General features: G+C 37.9%; 1 protein-coding gene across 1 annotated transcript in view; it reads right to left on the bottom strand.

Moving 5' to 3' along the window:
• The window catches only part of LOC140228962 (uncharacterized), a 63,518-nt gene extending 38,564 nt beyond the window's left edge, over positions 1-24,954 (bottom strand). The window contains exon 1 of the mRNA XM_072309226.1: positions 24,045-24,954. Within this exon, the coding sequence (XP_072165327.1) occupies positions 24,045-24,865 (821 nt within the window). The 5' untranslated portion in view covers positions 24,866-24,954. The remainder of the gene's footprint in view (positions 1-24,044) is intronic.
• Positions 24,955-26,622: the final 1,668 nt, after the last annotated feature.

The following is a 26,622-nucleotide window of genomic DNA, read 5'->3' as shown; positions in this document are numbered from 1 at the left end:
AAATTCGCATTAAATTGTGTCGCAACTTTCCCTTTCATGCCTTCAGTGACCCTGAGTGTCAAATCTACTGTTGAGTGTTGACTACCGTCATCTTCAGACATCACTGCGGGACACTTTGGCCCGAATTCACGAAGGTGGTATAAATGAAACCATGGTTTAAACCATGGACAAAAACAATGGAGGACCAAGTGTCGCACGGAATATTTCGTTACGAAATTGGTAATTTCGTCGACAAAATGACCGTTTCGTTAACGAAATCATCATTTCGTTGACGAAAATGTTTATTAGTTACAAAATGTCGTCATTTCATTTCGGTACAAAATCATTTCATGATTTCTTAACGAAATATTCCATGCCACACTTGGCGCTCCATGGTTTTTGTCCATGGTTTAAACCATGGTTTCATTTGTACCACCTTCGTGAATTCGGGTCTATGGGTTTTAAATCAAGGAGTTTGAAGGAAAATAAAAACACGGATATTGGTTTACTTTCCTCTGCTATTAGAAGGGAACAGGTAGGTCTTAAGGCTCACCGTAACTTCTTCTTCAATACCATAAAACATCCAGTATAAATAGACATATACATAATAAACATGTGGAGAATTCAGGCACTTCATAAAGAGATGTCGCCCCCTTTAAGGAGTCTTCTTGGTTGCAAGAAGAAAAAGAAGGAGAACAGATATCACAGACCCTCCGTCGTTTGATTCTCGTACCATGGACAAAGCTGTGATATTGTCATCCTGCAACTCGTTGCTTTAACTTCAGACAAAAACATTTTCAATGATCTGCTGCAGAGGGTTAAAGGGTTGAAGAGACGACTGGAAGGGGAGAGGAAAACAGATTACAGTTCACGCGTGCCAAAGTTAGAGTTGATTTTGCTTTTCATCTACATGAATTATCGGGAAGTATTTCCATTTTGTACTCTGCTTCCTGGCCGTTTCCGCCACACAACCAATATAGGAGAGTTCCACTTTCGCCATTTTGACAACGCACGGCATTGAAAGCGTGAGAACCGTGCATGGGCCGTGATTCTCCGTTCTCGATATCAATGGATAAGATGGTCGCATATAGTACTGCAAGTTTCACTCAATATCAAAGCTGACTTTGAAAATCTGATGAACAGAAAGCGCGAAGAGACATGAAAATCGGATATCCTACAAGTAAGAAAGTAATGGAAAAAAGACATCAAAATGGGATATCCGTGACCTATAACTAAAGTTAGAAAGTTATAGAACTTTCACGTTTTCACGAATGGTATTCATTGATATAGGTAGCAACCACACATGCATATAGAAGAGTATATCATTACCTAACAACTCTCCTATTCATTTGTATACACGAATTTTGATAAAATCATATTTGGGGCCAATGACGTAGCTATCATAACCCCCTCCCCGTAAAATATAATGTTTGCTGTCTTATTACAAAACTATGCTCCATGCGAGGGACACATCTTATTCTTACTGATTTCGTGTCAAAATCGGGGTATTTCTTTAAAGGGGCTTCCCTGACGATTTTCATAATTTCACATCATGTAGTACATAAATTGACAGCTCGATATGTAGTTTTGTGAAATTTATTGTGGTCCTTGAGCAGAGAAACCAATACTGTGAAAAATCGTAAACAAATTACACTGAAAAGTGTGAATGACATGATATAGGAGCCTCACATATTTCAGAAATCTAGAAGTGTAATTCCATTACAATACCGCTTGCTTAAAGGCATTGTTTACCATTTGCAGATGAAATAAAAACCCAGCATTAATGCTTCAAAATCGTTCCAAAATGTGAAGTAGGGATAGAAACAACCAATGTAAAAATTTGAATGAGTATACTCAATGTTAAGTATTGTTAAATACACAAGATGTGAACAATGGTTATAATAAGAATGTTTCCAGACTAAACTGTCTACAGTTACGGTTTATTGAGAAAAATAGTGATGTCTCCTTATATTTTAAGTTCTATTTCAAAATTCTTAAATGGTAGGATGTTTTGTGATACAACTGACCTACATAACGCATCAAATGTGATATCTGGAACCTTTTTTAAATCACTGGTCCCAAAGGTAAACAGGACCTTTAACATGTTCACCTGTGTGAAATTTATGAATGAATTCTTCTTTTGATCTGCTTCCTTGAGCCCTAACTCATGCGTTCTTATGGTGAAGCTGCAATGTCAACATCCTTGTTCATTGCAATATGTTATAAATTTTGAAAACATTCTTATTCCTCACCCCAATCACTATAAATTATGAAACTCTGTACTCAATATAACTACTTTATAGTTGCTCAAATGTCAAAGTCCGAAAATCATCCGGGCAGATGAAACAAAAACCAAGCATTAGTGCTTTCAAATAGTTCTAAAATGTGATTTAGGGATAGAAACAACCACTGTAAAAATTTGAATCCGTATAACCGATGTTAAGTGTTGTTAAATATACAAAATGTGAACAATAGTTGTAATAAAAATGTTTCCAGACTAAACCGTCTACAGTAACGGTTTATTGAGAAAAAACACTGATATCTCCTTATATTTTAGGCTTTACTGTGAAAATTTCATACGGTAGGACGTTTTCTGATACAACAGACTCACACATATGCATCAAATGTGATATCTTGAACATTTTTTAAAATCCCTGCTCCCAAAGGTAAACAGGACCTTTAAAGTTCAGTGGGAGACCTGTGACATCCCATGACATCTGTCAATTTGATAACTATAGAGTCGGGATTAGTATCACTGATACGTAAAACCTTAGAAATCTAAAAATCCACAACTTTCGTATTTTTGGGTCTGATTTCGATTTGATTTCACTGTATCTGTCAAGGCCATCGTGAACATGGTGTGTAGATGTGTGCACTATTATAGTAGGGAAAGGACAGGATCAACAAAAGATGGATATGTCTAGGAAGCCTGATAAAGATTTGCTTTCTTTCAATCTTGGGCCCAAGCAGAAATCAGAAACTGATATGCAGTCGAGTCATGTGGACACACCTTCCCTGATGACCTGGCAATGAACAAACTATATTCCCACCATTTGCATTTTAATACATGCGATGCAGTTTACGTGCATGAGTTGTTGTTTGTTGATTTTTTGGTAACTATGCACAAAGAAGCACACACACACACACACACACACACACACTCACACAAAACTCTCTGGAGGGTTAGGAAATTTGCTGACATAGTCTTACCTAAAACCTGCCATTTTCCATGCAGTCCGGGCTTTATATTACGATTGGAGTATTTCTGTGATTTTATTACTTTCTTCGGAGTCAATATATTAAGCTGATATCGATCGACGGCAGAAAGTACAGAACGCCGCCTCTACAGATATGTGTATTTCATGTGCGTTTACGTTCTCATTCCACCATTCTAATTCGTCAACGCCACTGACTGCCAATGTAGAAGCTATAATACTGGTCTACAAAGTGGTCAGCAACGGAGCACCAACTAATGACCAAAGTATACTGAGGAGCGTCTAATGATGATGATATGACAAAACCCGACTATTAGGTATATCGACTTCAGTGTTCGTGACTTTTGTGCAACATATTGATCAACAAACTAAAGCTAGTGGCAATGAATAGAATGCTCCTTAACTATAGAGCAGGCTCTGAAATCTTGAACAAATTAAACAGTGTGACGGCAACTCTATTGTGATATTCCTTGCACTCCGGACTTGCACTGCCACTGTCAAGTTCAGTTCGCACATATTCTGACTGCAACGCTAAACTAGTGGTAGTTATATCAAAGCGGAAGCCAGTGGAAAATGGATATCCACTATACTATCATTATCAAAAGGAAAGTCTACATTATTTTACTTGTTAACAAAACTGCTTGACCAGCGAGTGCTGTCGATTTTCTTCGTAGGAAAAACTGTTGAAAGACATGTTTTAACAAAAGGTAAATTTATAGCTAGATCCTTCTCCTATAACATCAGGTATGAGACGTGACCTCAAACTCCCCCCCCCTTTTTTTTTACTTCCTTTTTCGTCTATATAAGATAAAGACATTCCTGAAAATGCTGACAATTCTGTTGGCAGCAAGGAATGCAACCAAGAAATATTATACGGGACGTCATTTAGGGCTTACAATTCTCACACCTGTCAATGAAAGTGATTAACCCCAAAGATAGTAGAATAGGTCCTAAATATTAAAATTCATGACTGCAAACTAAACAGTACAGGCTTAATATGAATATTTTTCAATAGCTATGGTTGATGACTGTTTATTTCTCAACAGTACCTGCTGCTGTAGGGATAAGTACCACCACCGCCTGTCGGGCGGAAAGTTCGGTGGCCTTGATAGTGGATGCGACGCCTGTCCAGTAGCCTAATTAGCAAATCGAAGGTTCGAGTCCAAACCGAGTATGCATGCCTATGATTTTTCAATCATGGCTACAATTAATACACAAAAAAATCGCTGTATATTTTGTGTCGATGAAAGACAATTTCTCAGTCAGTTGCAATATGTTTCTAATGTCATGCATGCGAAGACTGGACACACTTTACATTAAATTTAGAGGGACTAAATCTGTCTATTAGAAGTTGATTCTCAAAAACATAAAACACAACAATGAAGATTTCGTGTATCACATAAGAGTTGTTAGAGTGTATATGTCTCATTTCTTTTAATTGTGTCAGACCTAGATTGGTGGACCTTATACCGATAGTAAAGGCTGTTGAGATAGAGGCAATAGCTTAGGTAAATCAAGGACGGAGGTAGGGCCTATACTGCGGAGTACCTCCCCGGGTTATTCAATCCGAGGAAATTAGGATATAGGCCCACGTAACCTGAAAATGGATGGTATATAGGCCTAAGCAAAAGAAATGATTAACGGAATGTCAAAAGTGGACGAACATACAAGTCACAGCTATTTAAGAAGGCAGCGACGGAGGATTTTCGTGGATCGGCCTTTTGCGATTTTTCTTTTCATTTTTCTCTGGAAATGAGGGTTAAAACAAAGAAAGAAAACCCAGAACAACACAGAAAAGCATTGAGTAACTCATCTAACAACGTTTTGCCCCCAAACTATTCTCCTCCATGTTTCTTTTCCTCTGTGATCAGTTTACTCGTCTTACATTCAGCCATCCATCTATTCACCCCTTGTTTGTTCATTCGTCTATCATCTATCCGTCCTTCCGTCTTTCCTTCCTTCCTTCCATCCAGCTGTCATTCTTTACATCTGCTCATCTCCAAACTGTGATAGCGGCCTATTTCTCATCTTCTGCAGCTTACACAGTGGACCATGATCCATGCTTACACTCGCCTACTGGTACCTCCTTGGTACACCCAAGATATGAAACACTGCCCGAACCATGACATCCCGAGAAGGGGGGGGGGGGGGGGGATGAAAGGGAGAGAGAGAGGGAGATATGGAGAGATGGAGGGAGAGGGCGGGAGAGAAACAAAGATCACAAAACGCTCAACCAGCCCGAATATGTAGTATGATAGGGACCCGCACCGTCTGCAGAGAACCAACGCGACGCGACGGCGCACGCACCCCGAAGCAGGAGGAGGGGAAAGAGGGCGAGTGGGATAGTTCCCTCCATCAATCAGCTCCATTCGCCGCAAGACAAGGTCAAGAAAACCTCTCAAATATTTAGGGTGGGTGTAACTCCGTCTAAGATGTCACCTTCGAGACCCTGCACTTTATTAACCTGCAATCTGTCAGTCCGTGGACGTTATTCCAGTCCCACGGCACAGCCTTTCCCTAGCCTGATTCCAGACTCCTGACTCGCGCTTAACTTGGTATCCTTTTTAAAGTTCTATGTGTTTGCATTTTTTGAGGAAATTACACGTTTGAAAATTAACTCATACGATAAATGCAATAACGACACTTGGCGTTGCTCCTCATTTTACTATCAGAAATGAGAAAAAAATAATCAATTCGACGCTGAATATGCAATACAAAATACAAATTTGTATCATATTAAATACAGAGCGATAAACATAATACACTTGTAAGTCGCAGTCGCTTGACTTTGAAGTAAATATAGAAGGCGCCATGTTATGTTTGATGATTTCACGGCACGCATGCGTGCCGTTTACAACAGGGCTATAGTCATACGCTGCATGCATGCTACATGATAAATTTCACTGACTCCCTGTCGTTGCCTGTATAGGCCTATACTTTTTTCGTTGCTCCACCGAGATGATACGATTCATAGCCGCTGTGTACATAATAATCACCATTTCTACAGAGACGATACAGCAGTCACAGCCATTGCGCATGATTCTACGGTCCAGATTACAGAATGTATAAGGTTTGTTTGTTTGTTTGTTTGTTTTTCGGCTTACAAACATGTATAGGCCTACATAACTTCATAAAAAGTTCGAAAGTGTACAGTCAGTCGCGTTATATTCTACGAATATCACTTATATACCGAAAAAAAGAAAAGATAACTGAAAGTGACTGAAAGTGAAAGTTTCAGTCACTAACCCAAGTTTAAAAGTATGATTAACTCTGTAAAAAATCACTACAGCTTTGCTTTTTTTGTTGTTCATAGAAGGACCTCATGCGAATACATTCGGTCTCGTTACACCATGAGTACACTCTGCAGAAACGCTTCTTTTAAGATACTGGATTAGTTTAGTTACTCTTTTTTTTATCACTAAACATTATATGAAACGATACAAATAAGTCACCTAACCTCATAGTCCAGAGAGTGCGAGCGGACCTGTACAACCTAAGTATAATTAGGAAGGTTCTTATAGGACGTAGTCTGATATCCGAACATTTTTTTTTTATCTTTTTAATTAACATCCATCTCTCCTTTGCTTCACTAACAACAATTCACTCTTCCATGCACGCAACAAACTAGCTGGCGAAGCAGCTTTCTCCTCTCTATACTACAGAAGAGGAAGTTCCCTCCTCTTCTGAAATCACCGGCAAATCTGGATCACTTCAAACAAAATTTGACGACCTACTGATTCTGAAATCCTTATGTATGCACAGGACTCGTACTGTCACAGTCTGGCAATTTGTATAATCTCCTATGCCGACCATGGATTACATCGCATAGCGCTTTGTCAGTGCAAAAGGCGCTACATAAAATATCAACTATTATTAACAAATCCAACCCGTAGTTGTTGGGCGCGGGAAGGCCATCACACAAGACTCTTCAATTCCTAATAAGTGAGTCTCTCAATTCCTAATAAGTGAGTCTGAGAAGAAAGAGTCAAATATCACAACAGCGAAAATTTGATCCAAACTGGATCAAATGTAAGTAAGTAAAGTCTAAAGATTCGCTATCTTGGGTGCACAACAGTTCTTGAACAGTTTATAAGAATATGGAAATGAGTGAACTGATGATGTTGTCACTTCGCAAGTTTTAATTGATCGTGCACAGACAAGTTTAAAACATTATGTTAGCCCAATTTGATCCTGGCTGAATGGCTTCAAAATAATGTTCAGTCAGATGTATCAGGATTTGAGGATGGGGCATCATACTCACGTTTCAGCAAAAACAGAAAGCGAAAACAAACATAAAGTCCTGAAAATTTGACGATTTCATGTAGGCCCTACAAACTATTTAGCAAGTTGTGAGGCGATGGCATCAACTCACTGTTTGCATACTCATCATGCTCATATTGACTGTTCCAAAAATTCACAATTTCATATCTTACCTGATTTTTATCCGATTTTAATAAAAATTCCACTATTGTGCCTGTAAAAAACTTTATTCTTCCTTTTCAGACGAATATTCGACTGGTCTGGAGTTCCCCTTTAACTCCTCTCCGACGCTTCGCATTTACTCAGTCGCAGGTGCGTGAACGAAGGCAGCGTGAGATCTGGTGTAATAGGTATACAGGTACATGACACACCTCGTACAAGCACGTCAAAATTTCACTCTCCAGAGAGGGTCGCACCTTGACGACCTTTTCAGGCGAGATACAACTGCCTCAACAATAAGGCAATGTATTTTGTTTCCGACGAGGTTTATAGAATTTTCAGTTTGAAAATGCAAACATCTCGGTTCAAACACTTCTAAACAGTTGGAGACTTGAACTTGAAATAACCATGAATTAAAAGATTTGGGCATCATCTAATTTGCAAATTTTTGACTTTACTCATCTCAAAATACATTATTTATTTTCCTGATTCAATTTTCCTACAAAGGAGGATTATCAGGTGACATAATACATGTAAACACACACATACATACACATGCAAACAATTTCACAAGCAAAGGGAGACATAGCCTTGATAAAATGGACATTATACAGTTACTAACCATGAAGGTCGTAATGGAATTCTACTCAGAGTAGTGGTGGCGACATCTTTTCCTTTCTTTCCTTCAGACATAGATACACGATAATGCTCCTTTGTGATTTGTCATTGATAAACTGCTGGGCAATTTATGGAGTATGCTTAATTATTGATATTAACAGACTAATTGTCATTATCATTATTGCTAATACTATTACTATTTTCATTTGTCATAATTATGCTATTGACAGATAATACAAAAGTATTAAACCTTGCCAGTTTGGACGATCAACACTTAAGCAGAAACTTTTCTTATGTAGGTGATGCCCTGCATTCCACTTATTTTCTTAAAACTTTACATGAAAGTTCCATCTCCGTAGTAGATATTCAACACGGAATTGCTTTTTAAAGTTTATTTTACTTTTTCTTACGTATTGAATATCATTTATATTGATTTTGATTGATTTTTATATCATTTATATTGATTTTCTTATGTATTGAATATCATTTATATTGATTTTGATTGATTTTTATATCATTTATATTGATTTTCTTATGTATTGAATATCATTTATATTGATTTTGCATAATAATATGCCGTCACTTTATCAAATTTTGTTAAATTGTATTGTTAATGGGATGCAGAAATAAGACTGAATTTAACGAAGATTATCAACGACCTTCTCATGCGATCATGCGATTACTTTCACATACGACCGTGAGAAATCAGGTGGGAAATTATAAATAATAACATAATAACAAATTTGTAAAGCGCCTATTTCAAAATGTTTCTAAACGCTTTATAGATAATAACAATGAACTATGAACAATGAACAAATGAACATTGACAATTAATAACAGAAATAAACATGTAAATCAATCACAAGCAAGAATAACCTATGAATAACATAATCATAAGTATCATTCTTTAAATAGATGCGTCTGGGGTTCTTTTTGAAAACGTCGATGTGGGTTGAGTCCTGAATGTAGGAAGGGAGGTTGTTTCATAGAAAGGGGGGGGGGGGTGGGGACAGAAAGAGCGCGATCACCAAAATGGTGTTCCAGATGATGATAATATATAAGACTACCAGCGTCGTTTTCAATCTGACCCCAACAGTTCAGCGGGAATCCGTTGCCAGCTATATTTTTTGACAATCTTAAATCAAATCATGCTTCTGACCTTTTGGATAGTTGTATTAACGCACGGAAGAAAAAACAAGATGCGTTTTCAGTAGGTGATTACAAAATAATTTTAATCTCGCGAAATAATCGTATGACTCTAACATGTCAACCCCCCCCCCCAAAAAAAAAAAAATAGAAGGTAGGGAACTATCATATTCCACTTAGAGTAAACGAGGTTGAAGGCTGTGACTTGTCAAAAAGAAAGGGACTGCCGCAAATACACTCAGTAGAAAAGAAAGTAAACACTTTTTCCAGTTCATCTTTCTCATAGATTTCTTGGCTAATATTAATGTTTTATATACCATGTTAAAGGTAGTTTAATTGGCTATCAACCTAGTAGTTCAATAAAAAGGGAAACTTTACGGATGAGTGAACACATTCATTTTTCTCTTCCAAGGCACAAAAGTAAAGATTGCAAAAATGGACAAGTTGTTGTTCAAGCGTATGTGCTCTTCCATATAACAATGAAACAAAAGACAGATTCAACACATAAGAAATCCAAATTGATTTGCAAAAATCAACCTATGACCTCTATAATGCATCTGTAACCCAGAAAAAAGATAAGAAAGGCAAAAAGGATAATGCAAGAAAATGAAGAATCTTCTGTCAAATCCATATTCAAAAGACAAACGAGAAGAAGCAATGGTAACAAAGATGGTAGAAATTCTAAATGTTATTCCAAATCAAAAATTAGAAATAATATTTGGTCCTTGAATTTGTCTCATGAATTCTTAAATTCCCTACTTAAAAGAGGAAATTTTAGAAATTTTCTCCATCTTATCACCTTTGCGGCTCACTCCCTGGGTCATTTAAGCTTGAGTTGACAGAAAATTCTAATGTTCCCCCTTCAATTTCACCACTATGTTTTTGTTTGAGAATATAAAGAGAAACGAGGGATCGACAACTTATTTCTGTCATTTCACTCACGTCTCTCATTGCGTTAAATTGGTCTTTTGTTATCATTGTTATCTTGAAGGGCATTTGCATATTAATTCCAATATGTCAATTTCAGCAATTTTTTTTTTTTACTTATGTGCCCTGAAGGACAAAAACGAATGTGTTCACTCATGCGTAAAATTTCCCCTTGTATAAACCTACCAGGTTGATAGCCAATTACATAACCTTTGATATGGTATATGATACAATTATTTTTAACTGGATCTTCTATGAAAAATATGAACTCAAAAAAGTGTTTACTTTCTTTCTTTTTTTGCTGAGTGTATTTGGTATTACTGTATAGATATGTTTCGGTAGAGCAATGCTTGAATTTAGAAAAAAAAAACTCAATAACGAAAATTCAAGGAATGACTAAGTCATAATTCAAAATAAAAGTCTCACACATTAACAAACATGTATGCCCATGTACGTGCTCCATAAATCTTGTTTGTTTTAATGGTACGGGGGTGATGTCATAAGCCCACAATGGAACTTTGAATTCTCTCTAAAAGGAATGATTATAATTATAAACATTATGAATACTTCGGTTACATCTACATTCAGAGAGTAGGCCTAATCACAAAACGTATAATGTCTGTCCCTCCACCGGAGTGAAGAGAATTTGATTCGGTAGAAAGAGAAGTTGTGCATTAGATATTATTATATATATTATATATGATATCATATATATATATATATATATATATATATATATATATATATATATATGTATACGATATCATATACATAATGATAATTGTATAAAGAGAGAGAGAGGGACATATTATATATATTATTAATATAACTGAATATATATATATATACATGTATATATATATATATGTATGTATACAGAGAGAGGGAGAGAGAGAGAGAGAGAAGGAAGTGAAAGGAAGAAAAAGAAGAGCAGGACAAACATGCAATGACTTCGATAAGCGGTGTTATTGTACCTTGGCAACCACGCAACGTCGTGGTTCACAGCCAGGCCATAATCATACATCGGTCTTGTAACTTGGTCTCTGATACTATACAGCACACTATAAAGCAGCTGTATGAGTTAAATCCTGGAAAATGTACTACCGCATAAGTCACGGGCAGGTACAGTGAGATTAAAGACACAATTAAACCCCATCGTGATACGTTCAAGTTGACTTCCTTGAATATAGAGTATGATACACTGTAGAAAGTGAAAATTTCATTAGCAGCTGGCCTGTATTAAATTACGAAGTCCTTGCAATTATTTTCAAATCTAGTTGTGTGATAGCACGTGGTCACACATCAAACGAGTACTAGCCATCTCAGCTCTCTCATTAGCTTGTAACCTACGCTTCTCTGAACTTATTCTTTCGTAAACGAGTACATTGTCATAATACATTATTTACATCACTCTAATTTAAGGTTACTACCTCTAAACAATCATTTCTTACTATCATTATTATTATCATAGAATGGGAGTTATAAACCCACGAAAAAAAAAATACCCTTACAGCATCTTTATAAGTACAAGCCATTAAACGCGAGAATTGCGAGGCCACAATAATAACCTCATGTTATTGTCCACATGTTTGCTGTGATCAACACTACTTAATGTAGTCAGATGAAAATATGAAATCATATTATTTTGTCCCAGTATCTGAAACTCTGACTAGGCCCTATAAATTCTATCAACCCCATGAGTGCCACCATTCCATACTCCTATTGACTTTGTATACAAACATATCACCGACGGAATCGTCGGAGTAAAAGCGCACTCTTTCGGCATAATGTTGGGGTTTCTTTACACAGTATACGAAGAAAAAAAAAAAGAAACTTGAACATGAAGTAAAATTTCTCCTAAATATCTTTCAACACTACGTCATGATTACATCATTATCATTATTTCATCATGACTGTGTGGAGTAAGTGAAGTAAGTTATTTAAGGAAATATCACTGCATTTAGAACTGTCCATGTAAAGAATATAAACCCTCCATTTTATGCAAAAATCGTTGTGGACTTTCATAATTCGTGAACGCAATCAAGCACGCTTCAACAGGTTGACGATGATTGGGAATTCCTTAAATTGGCAATCAACAAGATTCAAGCGAGATGAGTGTTCAGACCTTTAAAAACTTGCTGCGTTCCAACATAAACAATGGAGTGATGCAACGAGACCCTTTCAAGGCTCAATACCCCCACTTAAATGAACATTACTAATAATTCACATCATCCCCAATTGGCGCAAACTAAATCGCCCACACTGAAAATAACCCCTTAACCACACACACACACACACACACTCTGCATTATACAGGTTATATGAAATCATATATTTAGATATTAGAATTATCAATTACATATCAACTACATGCCTGTATAAAGTTAGTCGGTGAACGCCGACTTTCCGATCTTGGTATTTTTTAAGCTATCTAAACCTTTCTATATTACAAATTTGTCCGTACTCCCCCCCCCCCCCCCCACTATACAAAATTAAACTACATCAGAAATCGATACAAAGCCGGCCATCAGGAATATGTGGTTTTATGTTTGGTAATATTGGTGAAGTCAAGCGTGAACGAGATTAGATCAAGCCACAAAACACCACATTGACATTGTTATAAGTATAGCCATTACTCTTAATCTTTCCCGATATTTTCTCTGCTTGAATGTCTAGGATGCTATCGGAAAACGAAATGACGGATGTGTGTGCGTGTGTGTGTGTGTGTGTGTGTGTGTGTATCTTCTTCGTATGTATGCAGTGTATATGTATATATACGTATATATATATATATATATATATATATATATATATATATATACGTATATATATATATATATATACTTATATATATATATATATATACTTATATATATATATATATATATATAATACATCTCTATATATGTACGTATATTATGATTGTAATATACATATATGTAAGGAAAGAGAGAGAGAGATAGAGAATGAGGATCTCAAAGGAAAATTACGAGCGTATTATGCGAGTGCGCACTACAGCGTGAAGAGTGTTATCCGGCTTACTTTCGGTAAAATGATTGTCAAAACGGAACTTGGCGTAATTAAAACAGCCCATTTCCTTTTAGACGAATAGCTTTGGATGGTGCACGTAATAAGTCTACAGTCGGTACTCCGCATTGAAAGCAGTTTACATTCGTCCACTATGAGATTGTTGTTTACTGTGTTCAATTCACATGCATTATTTCTGTCACTAAAGAAAGTGAGATGTATCTTATATTTTTGTGGAAAATTGAAATTAATTGGAACTTGAACTTGAACTTTATTTCAGCATGCAGGCAAACGCGGTGGATCATAAAACTGAGAGAAAACTCCCAAACATTACCAATAACCTGATATTTAAGATCTCTAGTTTATATCAAACCCTGGCTGACTTGTAAAAAAAAAAGACTCATAATCGTGCTATAGCGGTGGTAATAATTGATGATTTACCTGTTACCTAAAATGTTGAGCCTCAATTCTTTCTTCTTCTTTTTTTTTTTTTTTTTGGGGGGGGGGGGGCGTGGTGTGGAGGTGGGGGAGTCAAGAAACACACACACACACACACACACACTGCAATTATGCATCACGTCTCTAGCTGGCTCTTTAATGAGCACTCGAAACCTAACAAACGTCCTGTTCTCTAAAGCGCAACCTCGAAGATTGTACATTGCAGCACACACACACACACACACACACACACACACACACACACACACTTCTTTTTAATAATAACACACACACACGCACACACACATCGATAGAGTCACATAAGCAAAATTGTCATTCACATCAAGCACGTAATAATTACTACATTACTTCTAATCTATACCACTATCATTACTACCACAATTACCTACTCAATTACCACTACTACAATTACAGCGACTACTATAGAGGAAGTGGTAGAAAAACAGGTTAATAATTGAAAAGCACAACGAAACGGAGCAAACTGGCCGAAGGGACAAAGAATACCACCATATTATTGACATGCTCATTTTGTCATTACAACATCAAGATTTTGATGTGAGGGAGGCAGTTATAAGAGAGAATGCCTTGCTGATACCTGAGAACATTTTTTCTTCGCGATTTGATATGTGTTTCCGATACTCATAGGAACTAAGCACTTGTTTGCCAAGTGACACTTTGATTATGTGAAGATATTCTTTATGGATTTTTTATTTGTTTTTCAAATATGCTGTGAAACAGAAGACAACTGTTCAGTAGCTCACCAGAAGACGGGAACAGAGGTATTATCAACAAAAGGCGGGATATTGCATTACAAAGAAAAGAGAAGAACAACGGAAGGGAAAAACACATCAGATAGATTTACAAGCGCACGTTATTTATCGTCGCACTGTATTGTAGCTCTTCCCCGTGCCCTTGCAAACCGACCTAATGTACTTCCACCATCTTTGAGGTGATCACTAGCAACTTGATATGCGTTCGTGATGCTGCGCCGTTGTTACGATTGTCACACTTCTTCACACAGGTGAACCTCTTTCTGAAGCTTCGAGTATACGGGACGCCACCCCTCCTCCTCCCCCACAACAGTCGAAATTTTGGGTGACCCGAAGAGGTCAAATCGACTCTTCTCACGAGTTGACCTTTCTTTGCCAGCGACGAAACATAGCAACAAGATACATACTCTCTTGTTACTCTGGAGACAGTTTGGGGATTTTATCAAAACAAAAAGGCGTCCACAGGCAAAGAGTGGTGTAATCCCCAACGGTTCGGTCAGTGCAAGCGAGGCGTATCATCCATAGCGCTTGCACAGCGCGTAATTCAGGGTGGTTTCACTCTCTACTCATACATCTCGACTGGCTTTCAGTTGTCTGTAGATCTCGATCCATGTATACTTCGGATGAGTCAAGTAACAAAGGAGGATTGTATCGTCGAAGAAGGGAACTTCCAGCGGAGACCATGACGTTAAGTTTCAGCCACTTGACATTAAAAAAAAGACCCTACTGTTTCGTGTTGTACAAAAGTTCAAATATTCCCTGTTGCTCTTCGAGAATGTATATTTCCCAATATCATAACTGTAACAATTGTATCTCTGTAACCTTTAATATCCTCATCAATTCGCTTTTCATAGCGTCATGGATTTTTAGTTCCACTGATAACATCTCAAGAAAGGAACAGAGTTGTACGGGACATAAATGACAGTTGTATGACATTTTTGTTTGTAAAGGTTGATTATACTCGACAAGTCTTTCAGCAATGGGGTAATAAAATCTATGTGAGTATCCCTCTGCTTCTAATTTTGCATTGCAGTTGTCATTGATCACTATCGACATCTTTGTCGTTACTGCCATCATTCACTTATTAGGTAGATACAAATAATATTCCTGGAAACAAAAGTAACGTTCAAAAGAATACTAATGTTGCAAACCAATAACCGTGATCACTTTCATCATCGATGTAATGGTATTTGCTCTGTTATCCTTATAGATGTCCCCTTTTTCGTTTCATGAAACGTCGAATGAATAATTATGATATATATACATATAATGTGTGTGTGTGTGTGTGTGTGTGTGTGTGTCCGTGAAATTATAGAATAATCGCAAGCTGCAAACAGGTGTAATCTATTTATAATTCCTAGTCTATGCTTTGGCATAACAATCGCGCGTCTTAATAGCCGTAAAGATAATGGCCGACACTTTTCAAGATGATTAATGACTGAAAACTACAGACTCTCAGCAAACACATTTTGATTAGTTTGCTTATGATATCACGTTGGATGCCAAGCCAAGCAAAAATATGAACACATTATTGTTAATGCGTGAAGCCTCATTAGCACTTGCGTTGTGGTGTGTGTGATGGTGTGTGTGTATGTGTGTATGTGTGTGTGTGTGTGCGAAAGGGCAGAGGCGTGGGGATGGACTGGAACTTCATAAAAAAGGTATTCTCGGTCAACATAACGTGACATAATATCAAAGATCGATATCTAGTAAACAGAAAAATGAAAAAAATTGCTAAAATTTACATAAAATTGTAATATCAAAGAACAGAATATTAATGTAACATAAAAAGTATTATGTTACTCTCATTTCACACATAACATCATAAATTCGTTTTTTTTTTTAATTTCAAATGCTACAAGAGAAAGCTACCACATGAAAATATATCATTATTCAAATATGAATTAGACAACAGGAAAAATGAATTTATAATGAAAAAATGACATTAAAGGACAAGTTCACCTTCATATACACGTGGATTGAGTGAAGGCAACAATGTTAATAGAACACATCAGTGAAAGTTTGGGGAAAATCCGACAATCCGTTCAAAAGTTATGAATTTTTAAAATATCTGTGCAATCACCGCTGGGGGAGAAGATTACTACAGTGTATGATGTCACATGCGTACAACGATATAAGGAAAATAAAAAGAGAATTTCACAAAACTTGACTTTTTGAATAAAGTGCACATTTCCTCGACTTGTTACTGACTTATGTTAGGGGTAATGTTATTCCCCCGACTTCTGAAAGAGAGAAGTCGAGTGTTCTTTTATTATGTGAGAAAAGTGAGAATATCTTGCATTTTCTTTATACTTTCTTTATAAAGTTGTACTCATATGACATCACAAGCTATAGTAATCTTCTCATCCAGCCATGACTGAGCAGAAACTTCAAAAATTCATAACTTTTGAACGGATTGTCCGATTTTCCTCAAACTCTCATTGATGTGTTCCACTATTAAATATTGCTGCATTCACTCAACCCACATGTCTATGAAGGTGAACTTGTCCTTCAACAAGAAAAAGCAAAGAGGCCACGTGCTTTAGATTTCAGAGACCGTGGATCTTTCATGAAGTCATCTGATTTTTTTTTAAAGGTCTGATCTTGAGACACAGCTGATTTTAGATTTTGTAATAGTTGTATAATGTAACGTTCCTGCAGTCATCATATTCCTTGAAATGTATAGAATCATAATGCGTCATTTTCACTTTTTTCTCCCGAGCTACCAATATCGGTTTTGTTCTTTGTCTTTGACAACACATAAATATCATCCAGATAATTAACATTACCATGATCACACAAATTTTCACTATAAATCATCAACGAAATATAGTGATAGTATACGTGATACAATTATCAACACCACGATACTCTTATTTGTACAGATTGAATTCGTTTTTCATCATAAATGGCTCGATTCTCATCAGCCTTGATGACACGAAACTGATACTGTTTCCATATCCTTAAGAACCCCTTGAATCTTTTTATCTCTTGACCCCCTTGAATTGCAAATCCGTAAACAGGGTAAAGTACTCCCACTTGAGTACAAGACCCGGCCTAAAAAATCCAAATCATCAAAATAATGTATGTGAAAAGTGAAAAAAAAAAACAACCCTGAGTAAGGGTGTACTGTGAACAGACCGTTGTCATAGCAGTTGATAGTGCGAAGCCCAGTGACGTCACTGACAACGATATACAGAAATTTTTCACAAAAGTAAATATTCTATGAAAAATACACATTCCTTCCACTTATTACTGACATGAAATTAAGGGTAATATCATTCCCCTGCCTTCTGAAAATGGTAAGTCAAGTGCTCTTTCATTATGTTAGAAAAATCAAAATACATATGTAATTAATTTAATGTTGAATTCTCTTGATTTTTTTAAATATCTTTTTTTTCATAAAAATCACCAGTTCGGAAGAATTGGGCGATACACGCACGATTTTGAGGATCTAGGGCAGGAATACTTAGCGAAGGCTATGTGACGTATCCTTCAAGTCGTAGCACTACAGATATGCATCATACTTTTGTCTATATCACCACTTATTGGTTGGATCCCCCATTAGAAGGTTATAGATATCACTAAAGTGTCATCTCTCCTGTGAGACTGTACAATTAATCCCTACTTCTTTGTCAGCCATTACTGATACTACTTCTAATTGCTCTGATATAATGTTGCAAGGGGATTCAAACCAAGCATAGCAATGCCGATTCAGAGAATGCAGAAATATTAATTGAACACTTTGATTAGTGAGGTGCGAGAAAAGTTTTGATTCGACGCGTGGGTCGTCACTGCTGGACAGTAAGGCTCCAACAAGTCGTAATGTCAGAGTAGCGGATACAAAGAACATTAAAAAGAGATTCTATCATACATTTATTCTCACTTTCTCGCATATCTTTCCTGCGCAAGAATGATAATAAATTATCAGCAACACGTCAAAGGAGTGTACACGTGCATTTCATAGCAAATGCAATGTTGTTAAATTCATAATTTTTGAATGGATGGTCCGATTTTCCTTAAACTTCAGTGATGTGCTCTACTAATATCTGTGCATTCACAGAATCCACAATTCCCTTTAAAGACTGCTACTGGAACTGCTCTGACTTAAAACAGCACTGCCCGCCTTCTTTCCGTTTCATTCTCTCCGTATTGAACGCCCAGATAGTTCTCAGAATGTGCACAAGGTCGAGTAAGTGTATGTGGGAAGGATCGTAGTACCTGTTTGGCAAGTTCGTCATGCATGGCTGCGACGTATGGAGAGTTTGCGAAAGTAACATATGGGTCATGATCAGATGTATGAGTCTTTAGATCTTAGATCTTAAGCGCATTTGAACATGTATGTATATGGAAAATGCACGACATAAATGCATTGTGATGATGATGATGATTATTATTATTATGATTATTATTTGTATTATTATTATTATTATATTGTTAAGTGCTTTTGAGCACCATGTGATGGACAAGGGCGATTAAATAGCTCATCACAATTACCAACAACGAGAACTGTAGCAGTAACAATAAACAAGGGTAAATGATTATCGTCTTAGAAACGTTTTCGAACCGGTTACCTCGTTTGTTCACTTGCCCTAAATCTGAATAAAGGAACGAATAGCAAAACAACGACGGCAACTTCTTGACACAAATCTCTAGCAGGAGCATGGAACGTGTAACACGTGAGATTAGCAAGTACGCTTACAACTCCACTTTTAAAGGACAAGTCGACTTTCATAGACATGTGTATTGAGTGAATGCCGCAATATATTAGTAGAACACGTCAGTGAAAGTTTGGGGGAAATCGGACAATCCGTTCAAAAGTTCGAATTTTTGAAGTTTCTGCGCAGTCACTGCTGGATGACAAGACTACTACAGTGTATGATGTCACATGCGTAGAACGATATGAGGAAAATGCAAAGAATATTTACCCAAATTTCATTTTTTGAAAAAAATGCACATTTCCTCGTCTTGTCACTGACGTATGTTAAAGTTTATATTATTCCCCCTGCCTCCTGAAAGAGGCAAGTGAAGTGCTCATTTATCATGCGAGAAAAGTGAAAATATGTTGAATTCCATTTATATTTTCTTTATATCGTTCTACACATGTGACATCACAAGCTGTAGTAGTCTCCTCATCCAGCAGTGACTGCGCAGAAACTTCAAAAAATCATAACTTTTGAACGGATTGTCCGATTTCCCCCAAACTTCACTGATGTGTTCTACTAATATTGCTGCATTCACTCAATCCACATGTCTATGAAGGTGAACTTGTCTTTTAAAGGGACTGTACAGTACTGGTTGTGGTGGGGATTCGTGTTTTGAACATTCCTAAGTGAGATAATGAAAAGCCTCTTATGAAATATGAAAGAGCATGTAATTTTAAGAAGGATTCAACGTTTATTTCATGAAAATTGGTTTTCAAATGGCTGAGATATCCCAAAAAGTGCTAATAATAAAAGGCGACATGCCACAACTTTAAACTGCTCTGTAAAATCATTTTAAAGGGTGTGTACAGTTCTGGTCGAGGTGAGGATTTAGCTTTTAACGTTTTGCGAGATATTCAGAAACCACTCTATATGAGATGTCAAAGAGCATGCAATTCTAAAGGGTATCAAAAGTTTATTTGATGAAAATCGGTTTTGAAATGGCTGAGATATCCAAAAACAAGGTGAAACAAAGAGATCCTAATAAAATTGTGGCCTGTCGCCTTTTATTATTATCACTTTTTTTGGATGTCTCAGCCATTTCAAAACCAATTTTCATCAAATAAACATTGAATCCTTCTTAAAATTACATGCTCTTTCAAATTTCATAAGAGGTTTCTCATTATCTCACTTAGAAATGTTCAAAACATGAATCCCTTACCTCAACCAGTACTGTACAGTCCCTTTAAAGTTATTGCAAAATGTCGTCAGAGTTGCCCAACGAGTGCATTTCAAAATGCACCTGTCGCCTCAAGCAACATGGTCATAGTCTAAAAATCAAACGGTCATAAGTTTCATATCATTTTTCATTTCCACTGATCTGCCGGTAAAGGCATGGTAAAAGTACTACAATTTGCCAGTTATCATTTGTAATTGTCGCACATTTTTTTCAGTCTTCTCTTGCTTAATTATTCTACATGTATTTAAACATTAAGGCGCTTTGCTTCTTCACAAGTATAATCTGCCCATATAAGGATAGGGCGCCATTATCATTTCTTGTTAGACTGCATGGACACTATAATAGGAACAGGCATACTTGGAGCTTAAAGTCCATTCGTCCATTGCGTTATGGACGGTCAATGCTTTGAATTCTCATCTCAAACTGGGACAGAATTGTGGATCTGACGGCACGAATACTTTTCAATTTATTACGCAGCGCCGTGGCATGCCACGTCCGTGTCCTTTCTTTTCTCCCGCGGAGGCGCACGTTTGCAAGATTTACCCGCCGTATCTTCCCCCATACACCACCACCATTGCCCTGTTTCCCGTGTCTGGTTGGCATCCGCCTACAGTCAACATGAATGCCGGTCGGTGTGGTACCCTGCCGTTCGTCCCAGTTTAGCTGGAAAATAGTAGTAACTATCTTCCGTACACTGACCTTCTCTTCTAGCTACTCAAAGTAGGCGTACTACGATACAGGCAATTCATGTTACATTATACACACAGGTATGACCTGCAATGACCTTTAGGATCTCATGAAAACTTTCGGTGGTTTCTGTAAGACTGTTTCATCCTACAAATATCTATGCCGTACCGTCATCTTAGTGCCGTAATTATACGTCAAGTACCAATTCATCACCCATAAAGACTGAGTGATTAATAGTCGAATTCGTGCCTGATTTGAAGGACCGTGTCTGAAGATGACTTCTATCCATTCTATTGACATACCGTATTCACCAGGTTGCGATGGAACATTGTATGGACCCATAAATATTATAACAATGATATGCCATTAATTACGAGATGCGAAGGAAACAGGCATATACAATGTACATGTACATGTATACGGAAATAACCCTTGCCCAGGCATCTGGCCATGCGTAATGGGGACATTGTAACAATCAAAAGTAAATCTAACTATAGGCTATTGCATATCAAATGTGTGATGAAAAGAACACCATTGCTAATAATTAACTAGCAAGATGACTCCGGTGGCTGACCTCACGTTTGCTACCAAAGGAAGAGGGACATCGACGTACACTTTGCTTTATTTTTGTTGTTAAATACAGAGGGCACGTACTTATACATTGTATCTGAAAAGCATAATCGAAATTCAAGGTCACGAAACAATTTGTACTCATTGAGACCATAACGATATTTCGAAATCAATATCTTCAACGCATTTTACACATGAAATTGCCCCCCCCCCCAAAAAAAAAAATATATATAGTGGGCCTACATTAGTGACGTTATACGGGGGGGGGGGGGGGTGGGGTGGAGGGGAGGGGTTGGACACAGTTGGTTTTGATTATACATTGTAGTTCCAGAAGTCATGATGGGTATAGTCTACAGAAAAAAAAGGTAATGACGTTTTTAGCAGAAAAAAAATGATGATTATCATTAAAAAATATTTCTGGTGTATTAATGATGATTATCATTATTATCACTTCGTTTTGTTTTGTTTTTAAGAATAATGAAGCACTATTTATTCTCCTTACATCAGAAATTCCTATTGCTATAATTGTAGTATGGTGGGGGGCACTAAGCAGATGTTTCTAGTTGATCTTTTATTTTCAATTTCGCAACTGATCACAATTACTATTGGTTGATATTTTTAAAGTCTGGCTCATAATCCGCATGCAGGCTTCTGTACCGTTTCCATTTTAATTTTATGTCACATAGAAACCTGGCATGGAATTCTTTAGGTTTCGAAGAAACGATATCCTATCAGCATGCATAGGCCTATATCACAAATAAAGCAGAGCGCAATCAACATCCTTTTTCAAGTTGTGAAATTCTGCGAACATCAGGGGTTCGACACTTTCTCGTGGTTGGCAACACCTATTTATTTCTTGAGGAGATGCATTATTTTTGTAGTGAGTTCGTCAACCACACACCGAACTGGTGGATAATTTCAAACGCACTCCTGGGGGCATTTTCTGAAGCGTTTTGTGGGTTGTGTTTTTTATTTCTGACAAATTTGCTGTCAGCCAATCAGATGCAAAGATTTCTCTAGCTTATAACAGTTTGTCAGAGAAAAAAAATCTGACAAAAACGCATGATGAAATGCCCCCTGAACACGAAACTACCGGAATTCAAAGAAAGTTTGACAATAGCAAGAGCTGAACTCTTAAAGAACGTCACGTTTCAACAATAGTCATTCTTAGAAAGTTGCCGAAGACCTTCACAGTTTCAATTGTTTCGAAATTTGTATTGCAGATGTATTTCATTCTACTATTTTCAATTTCTTTCTTTCTTATTTCAGTATTTGTGTTTATAAATCTGTACAACAAAAACCACGTTGTTCACAATGGAAAATTAAGCGTTTTAAACTTTCTTAGTGGACACTGAGTCTGTACACCAGTATCGGTTTGGCATAATTGCAATAATAAACTGTGTATATTTCCGTAATTTCGTAGTAGGCCCCTACGTGTATTATCTCAACACTATATAGAGCCGTCTATTCTCCTGTATATTAAAAGTAATGTAGTTCAAGATGCAAACACCCAAACGCTGATAAGAATTCAATGTCATCCAGAGATACAGAGATTGTGTAATGATCTTTTTTAGTTCCACAATGATCTTTCTGATCATGTTGCCATGTCTACATGGGGACAAACAATGCCATAACCAATGATTACAAGGCAATGTTACATCAACATATTTTGAATCACATTTCAAAAAAACGTATACCCCTATAACAGACATTTAATATGTCCATGTAAAACCAGTTCTGAACTTTGATCAGCATGGCCATAATAGTCATGTCAGTGGGCATTGTTTTCATTTCTTTTTTGAAGTGAAACTAGATGCAGATGTCTCGAGAAGAGATAGACTCATTTCAGTCTACAATATTGACTGAAATGTACCTCATTCAATCCATGACTGAACAAAGGTTTACTCTCTTGATACATTTCCCACAAAAGAAAGAAAATGTGAAGTGATCATTTCGTATCATCGAGAGAGTAAACTGACATCAACACTGATCAAGAGAACGTTACCACTTCTTGTGGTTTTCTACTACATGTACTACAAAAAAAGAAAGAAAGAGAGAGAGAGAGAGAGAGAGAGGGAGAGTGACAGCTCAAGATAGACTCCGCTGGAACTTTTGAGGGCTTGATCTTGATTTAGCGGGGCTGATGCGTATATAAAAAATTCATTGCTCGCTTTGCTCGAAAGTGAGAGAAAGATGTACAAATGACGCTGAATTGTAGCCTGTTTGGACTTTGCCCTATTTTTGTTTTGATGTGTATGTTTGCTTGTTTGTTGTTGTTGTTGTTTACAATATGGGTTGAAGGATTAATTGGGTTTATGACCTATTTCTTCTGCATTCTACTCACCCTTTGATCGACATGGGCAATTTGTCACGCTGGCGTCGATTCTTGAACCAGTTGCTGATTTGCGTCATGGTGAGGCCCGTCATCTTGGCCAAATTCCGCTTTTCGTCTGGGGTGGGGTAGCGGTTCTGCTTGTAGCAGTCCTTCAGCATGTTGCGGGATTTCTCCTTGAAGCAGTACGCCATCTCCTCCCCATCCCAGATGGTTCGAGGGAGGGGGTGTTTCCGCCTGATTCGGTACTTGTCGACGGCCCCCAGCGCTCTTCCACGGAGTTTTTCGGACTCCTTGTAGTGCGCCTGGTACCACAAGTCCTGGAGTTCGGTGTGGAAAGCGGGGTTGAAGCTGTGGTTTTGGAGGAGAGTGTAAAGATCTTTGTAGTGGCACTGGTGGTATGCCACTGCGGCGCGCGCTCGCAATACTGTCTCGTCATTTTGCAGTGTTTCATCTGCCGGGAGTGTCCAGAGAAATCGAGCAAGTCGGTCTATGTTACCCTCCTGTCGCAGCGCCTCGCACACGCACACGACTTGTTGAGCGGAAAAAGATAGGATTCCCGGCCCACCACTGCCGCTACCCGCACTGCTACCAGTTATCACTCCTTGCTGGATGTTCGAATGTTGGCCGCTTCCCGCCCCCTTACTTTTGCAGCATGTCCCACCGTCCACATTCAGCAGCAAGCTCGTGGGCACGGGTAATGCTATCCCGGAGCTCGACTCCGTGGTGCTGGAAGTACTGGCGGCTGGGTTGAGGTTGATATCCGACTCCGGTACGCTCATGGCCGTGTCTAATTCCGATCCGACCGCTTCAAGTGGTGTGCTTGCTTCCATGACGAAGAGAGAACCGAGTCGCAATCGGTGAAGGGTGGGGATAGGGTTGCACGCCTACATTGACACACACACAAAGCTGGGACGTGTGGTCCCTCCTCAGTGGGCAGGTCAAGATACCAGCTTCTCAGATTAGCGAGTTGACTACAGCAGCCTATACAGTGCACAGGCGACGTCATCCGACTACCCCGAGGCCAGCCGAGGGAGCGATGGCTACCCGCTGACACACAAAGATGGCCGCCACTAGGTATGATTGGTGAGAGCAGCCGGTTGTCATGGGTTACGCGGTGCTGTACCCCTACTCTTGTCTCTACCTCCCTCCTTTGCCCTCTCCCTTTTCTCTCGCGTGCGTCTTTACTTTCACCAGTAAACAATATCGCGGTTCCTGGCGTTTTTATCTAGAAGGAAACACAAACCCATCGTGAAGAAGATCGTATTATATCGATGATAAAACGATGAATAACTGCAGACTCTTGTCTCTTGTTCCTCTTATGAAAGAGCTCATCGCATCCTCTTCCCCGCCCATACAAACATCAGAGTTCCAGGCACTTCTCCAGCCAGTTATCCGCACAATGTTGATTAAACGAACGATACTTGGGGATTTCCCAAAATACACAAACCAATGCGTCTCCCGGAACTAGCCGATCCTGTTTGATGTTTCATTAAAAAGCCCACGTTGAATTTCAGCGACTTCCATCGTCGTCCAATCACATGCAATTATCTAGCCTCCAGATACATGTCACTCATACGGAGCGACCGCCCTCACAAAGCAAGTCACTATGCGATAGACTTTTTACCCACCCATTAGCACTAAGAATGACTCGCAATCGTACTCCGTTGTTGACGATGATAAACACATTGAACACTGAACAAACACAAATACAGATCCTATAATGTTTAGCTTGCAATGATTCTAAACAATAAAGAGTAATGGCATTGTCTGGGTATCAACGTGTCTCTTTACTTCTGATACGGACCTAAATTTGAGCTAAAAGAAAATTAACACGTTCCTTCCTGGAATCAAGTGCATACCCACTTTCTTACGTCCACAGGGAATTAACATGTATGAAAAGCAGCAGGTGTAATCTATTCATTTCAAGGGTTGTCTAATTTGGCTTGGATTTCATTTCTGTATTATTTTCTACAACTCGGAGTAGCATACACATATAAAATATGGTATAGTAACAAAATAAACAAATTTTAGCTATTTTTAGATATTCATTTACAACTATTTATTTCAGATATTTTTGGATACTTTGATACGGAAATAGTCAATTCCGTTTACACCATGCAGTGACCATTGTCGCTTATAAAGTAACATGTTAACAGGGTAAAAACAAAAATGCAAAAGAAAACAGTACATGCGTGCAGGAGAACGTCATTATGAGCAGGGCTCGCCTTGGATGGCGACCCAAAGAAACACAATCACTAATATAATTACAGGGTTGTACTCTGTGCATAAAGGGGGTAAAAGTGATATTGGAAGTCATGTTTGATTTGAAACTGAAGGAAAAGTAAAAATTTGCGATGATAATTTACGTGCTTGAGCATGTGAATGTTTGGATGCCGTGTGGTTTAGATAAAATCGGTGTTTCATTGAAAATATGTGAGAATGGATGTGTGATAGTGCTAGACAGTGCAAGCACCAAACATGCACATGTTTGGTGAAAAATTTGCACCTTTATGGCTGCGATATGATATCAAGTAGGCCCTATGCGATAATCCCCTTTTGAAAATCGTAGGATAAATTAAAAGACATA

The sequence above is a fragment of the Diadema setosum genome, chromosome 1 (assembly GCF_964275005.1).
Source record: "Diadema setosum chromosome 1, eeDiaSeto1, whole genome shotgun sequence".
NCBI lineage: Eukaryota > Metazoa > Echinodermata > Echinoidea > Diadematoida > Diadematidae > Diadema > Diadema setosum.
The sequence above is the reverse complement of the archived record's forward strand: the minus strand, read 5'-3'. Positions and strand labels throughout refer to the sequence as shown.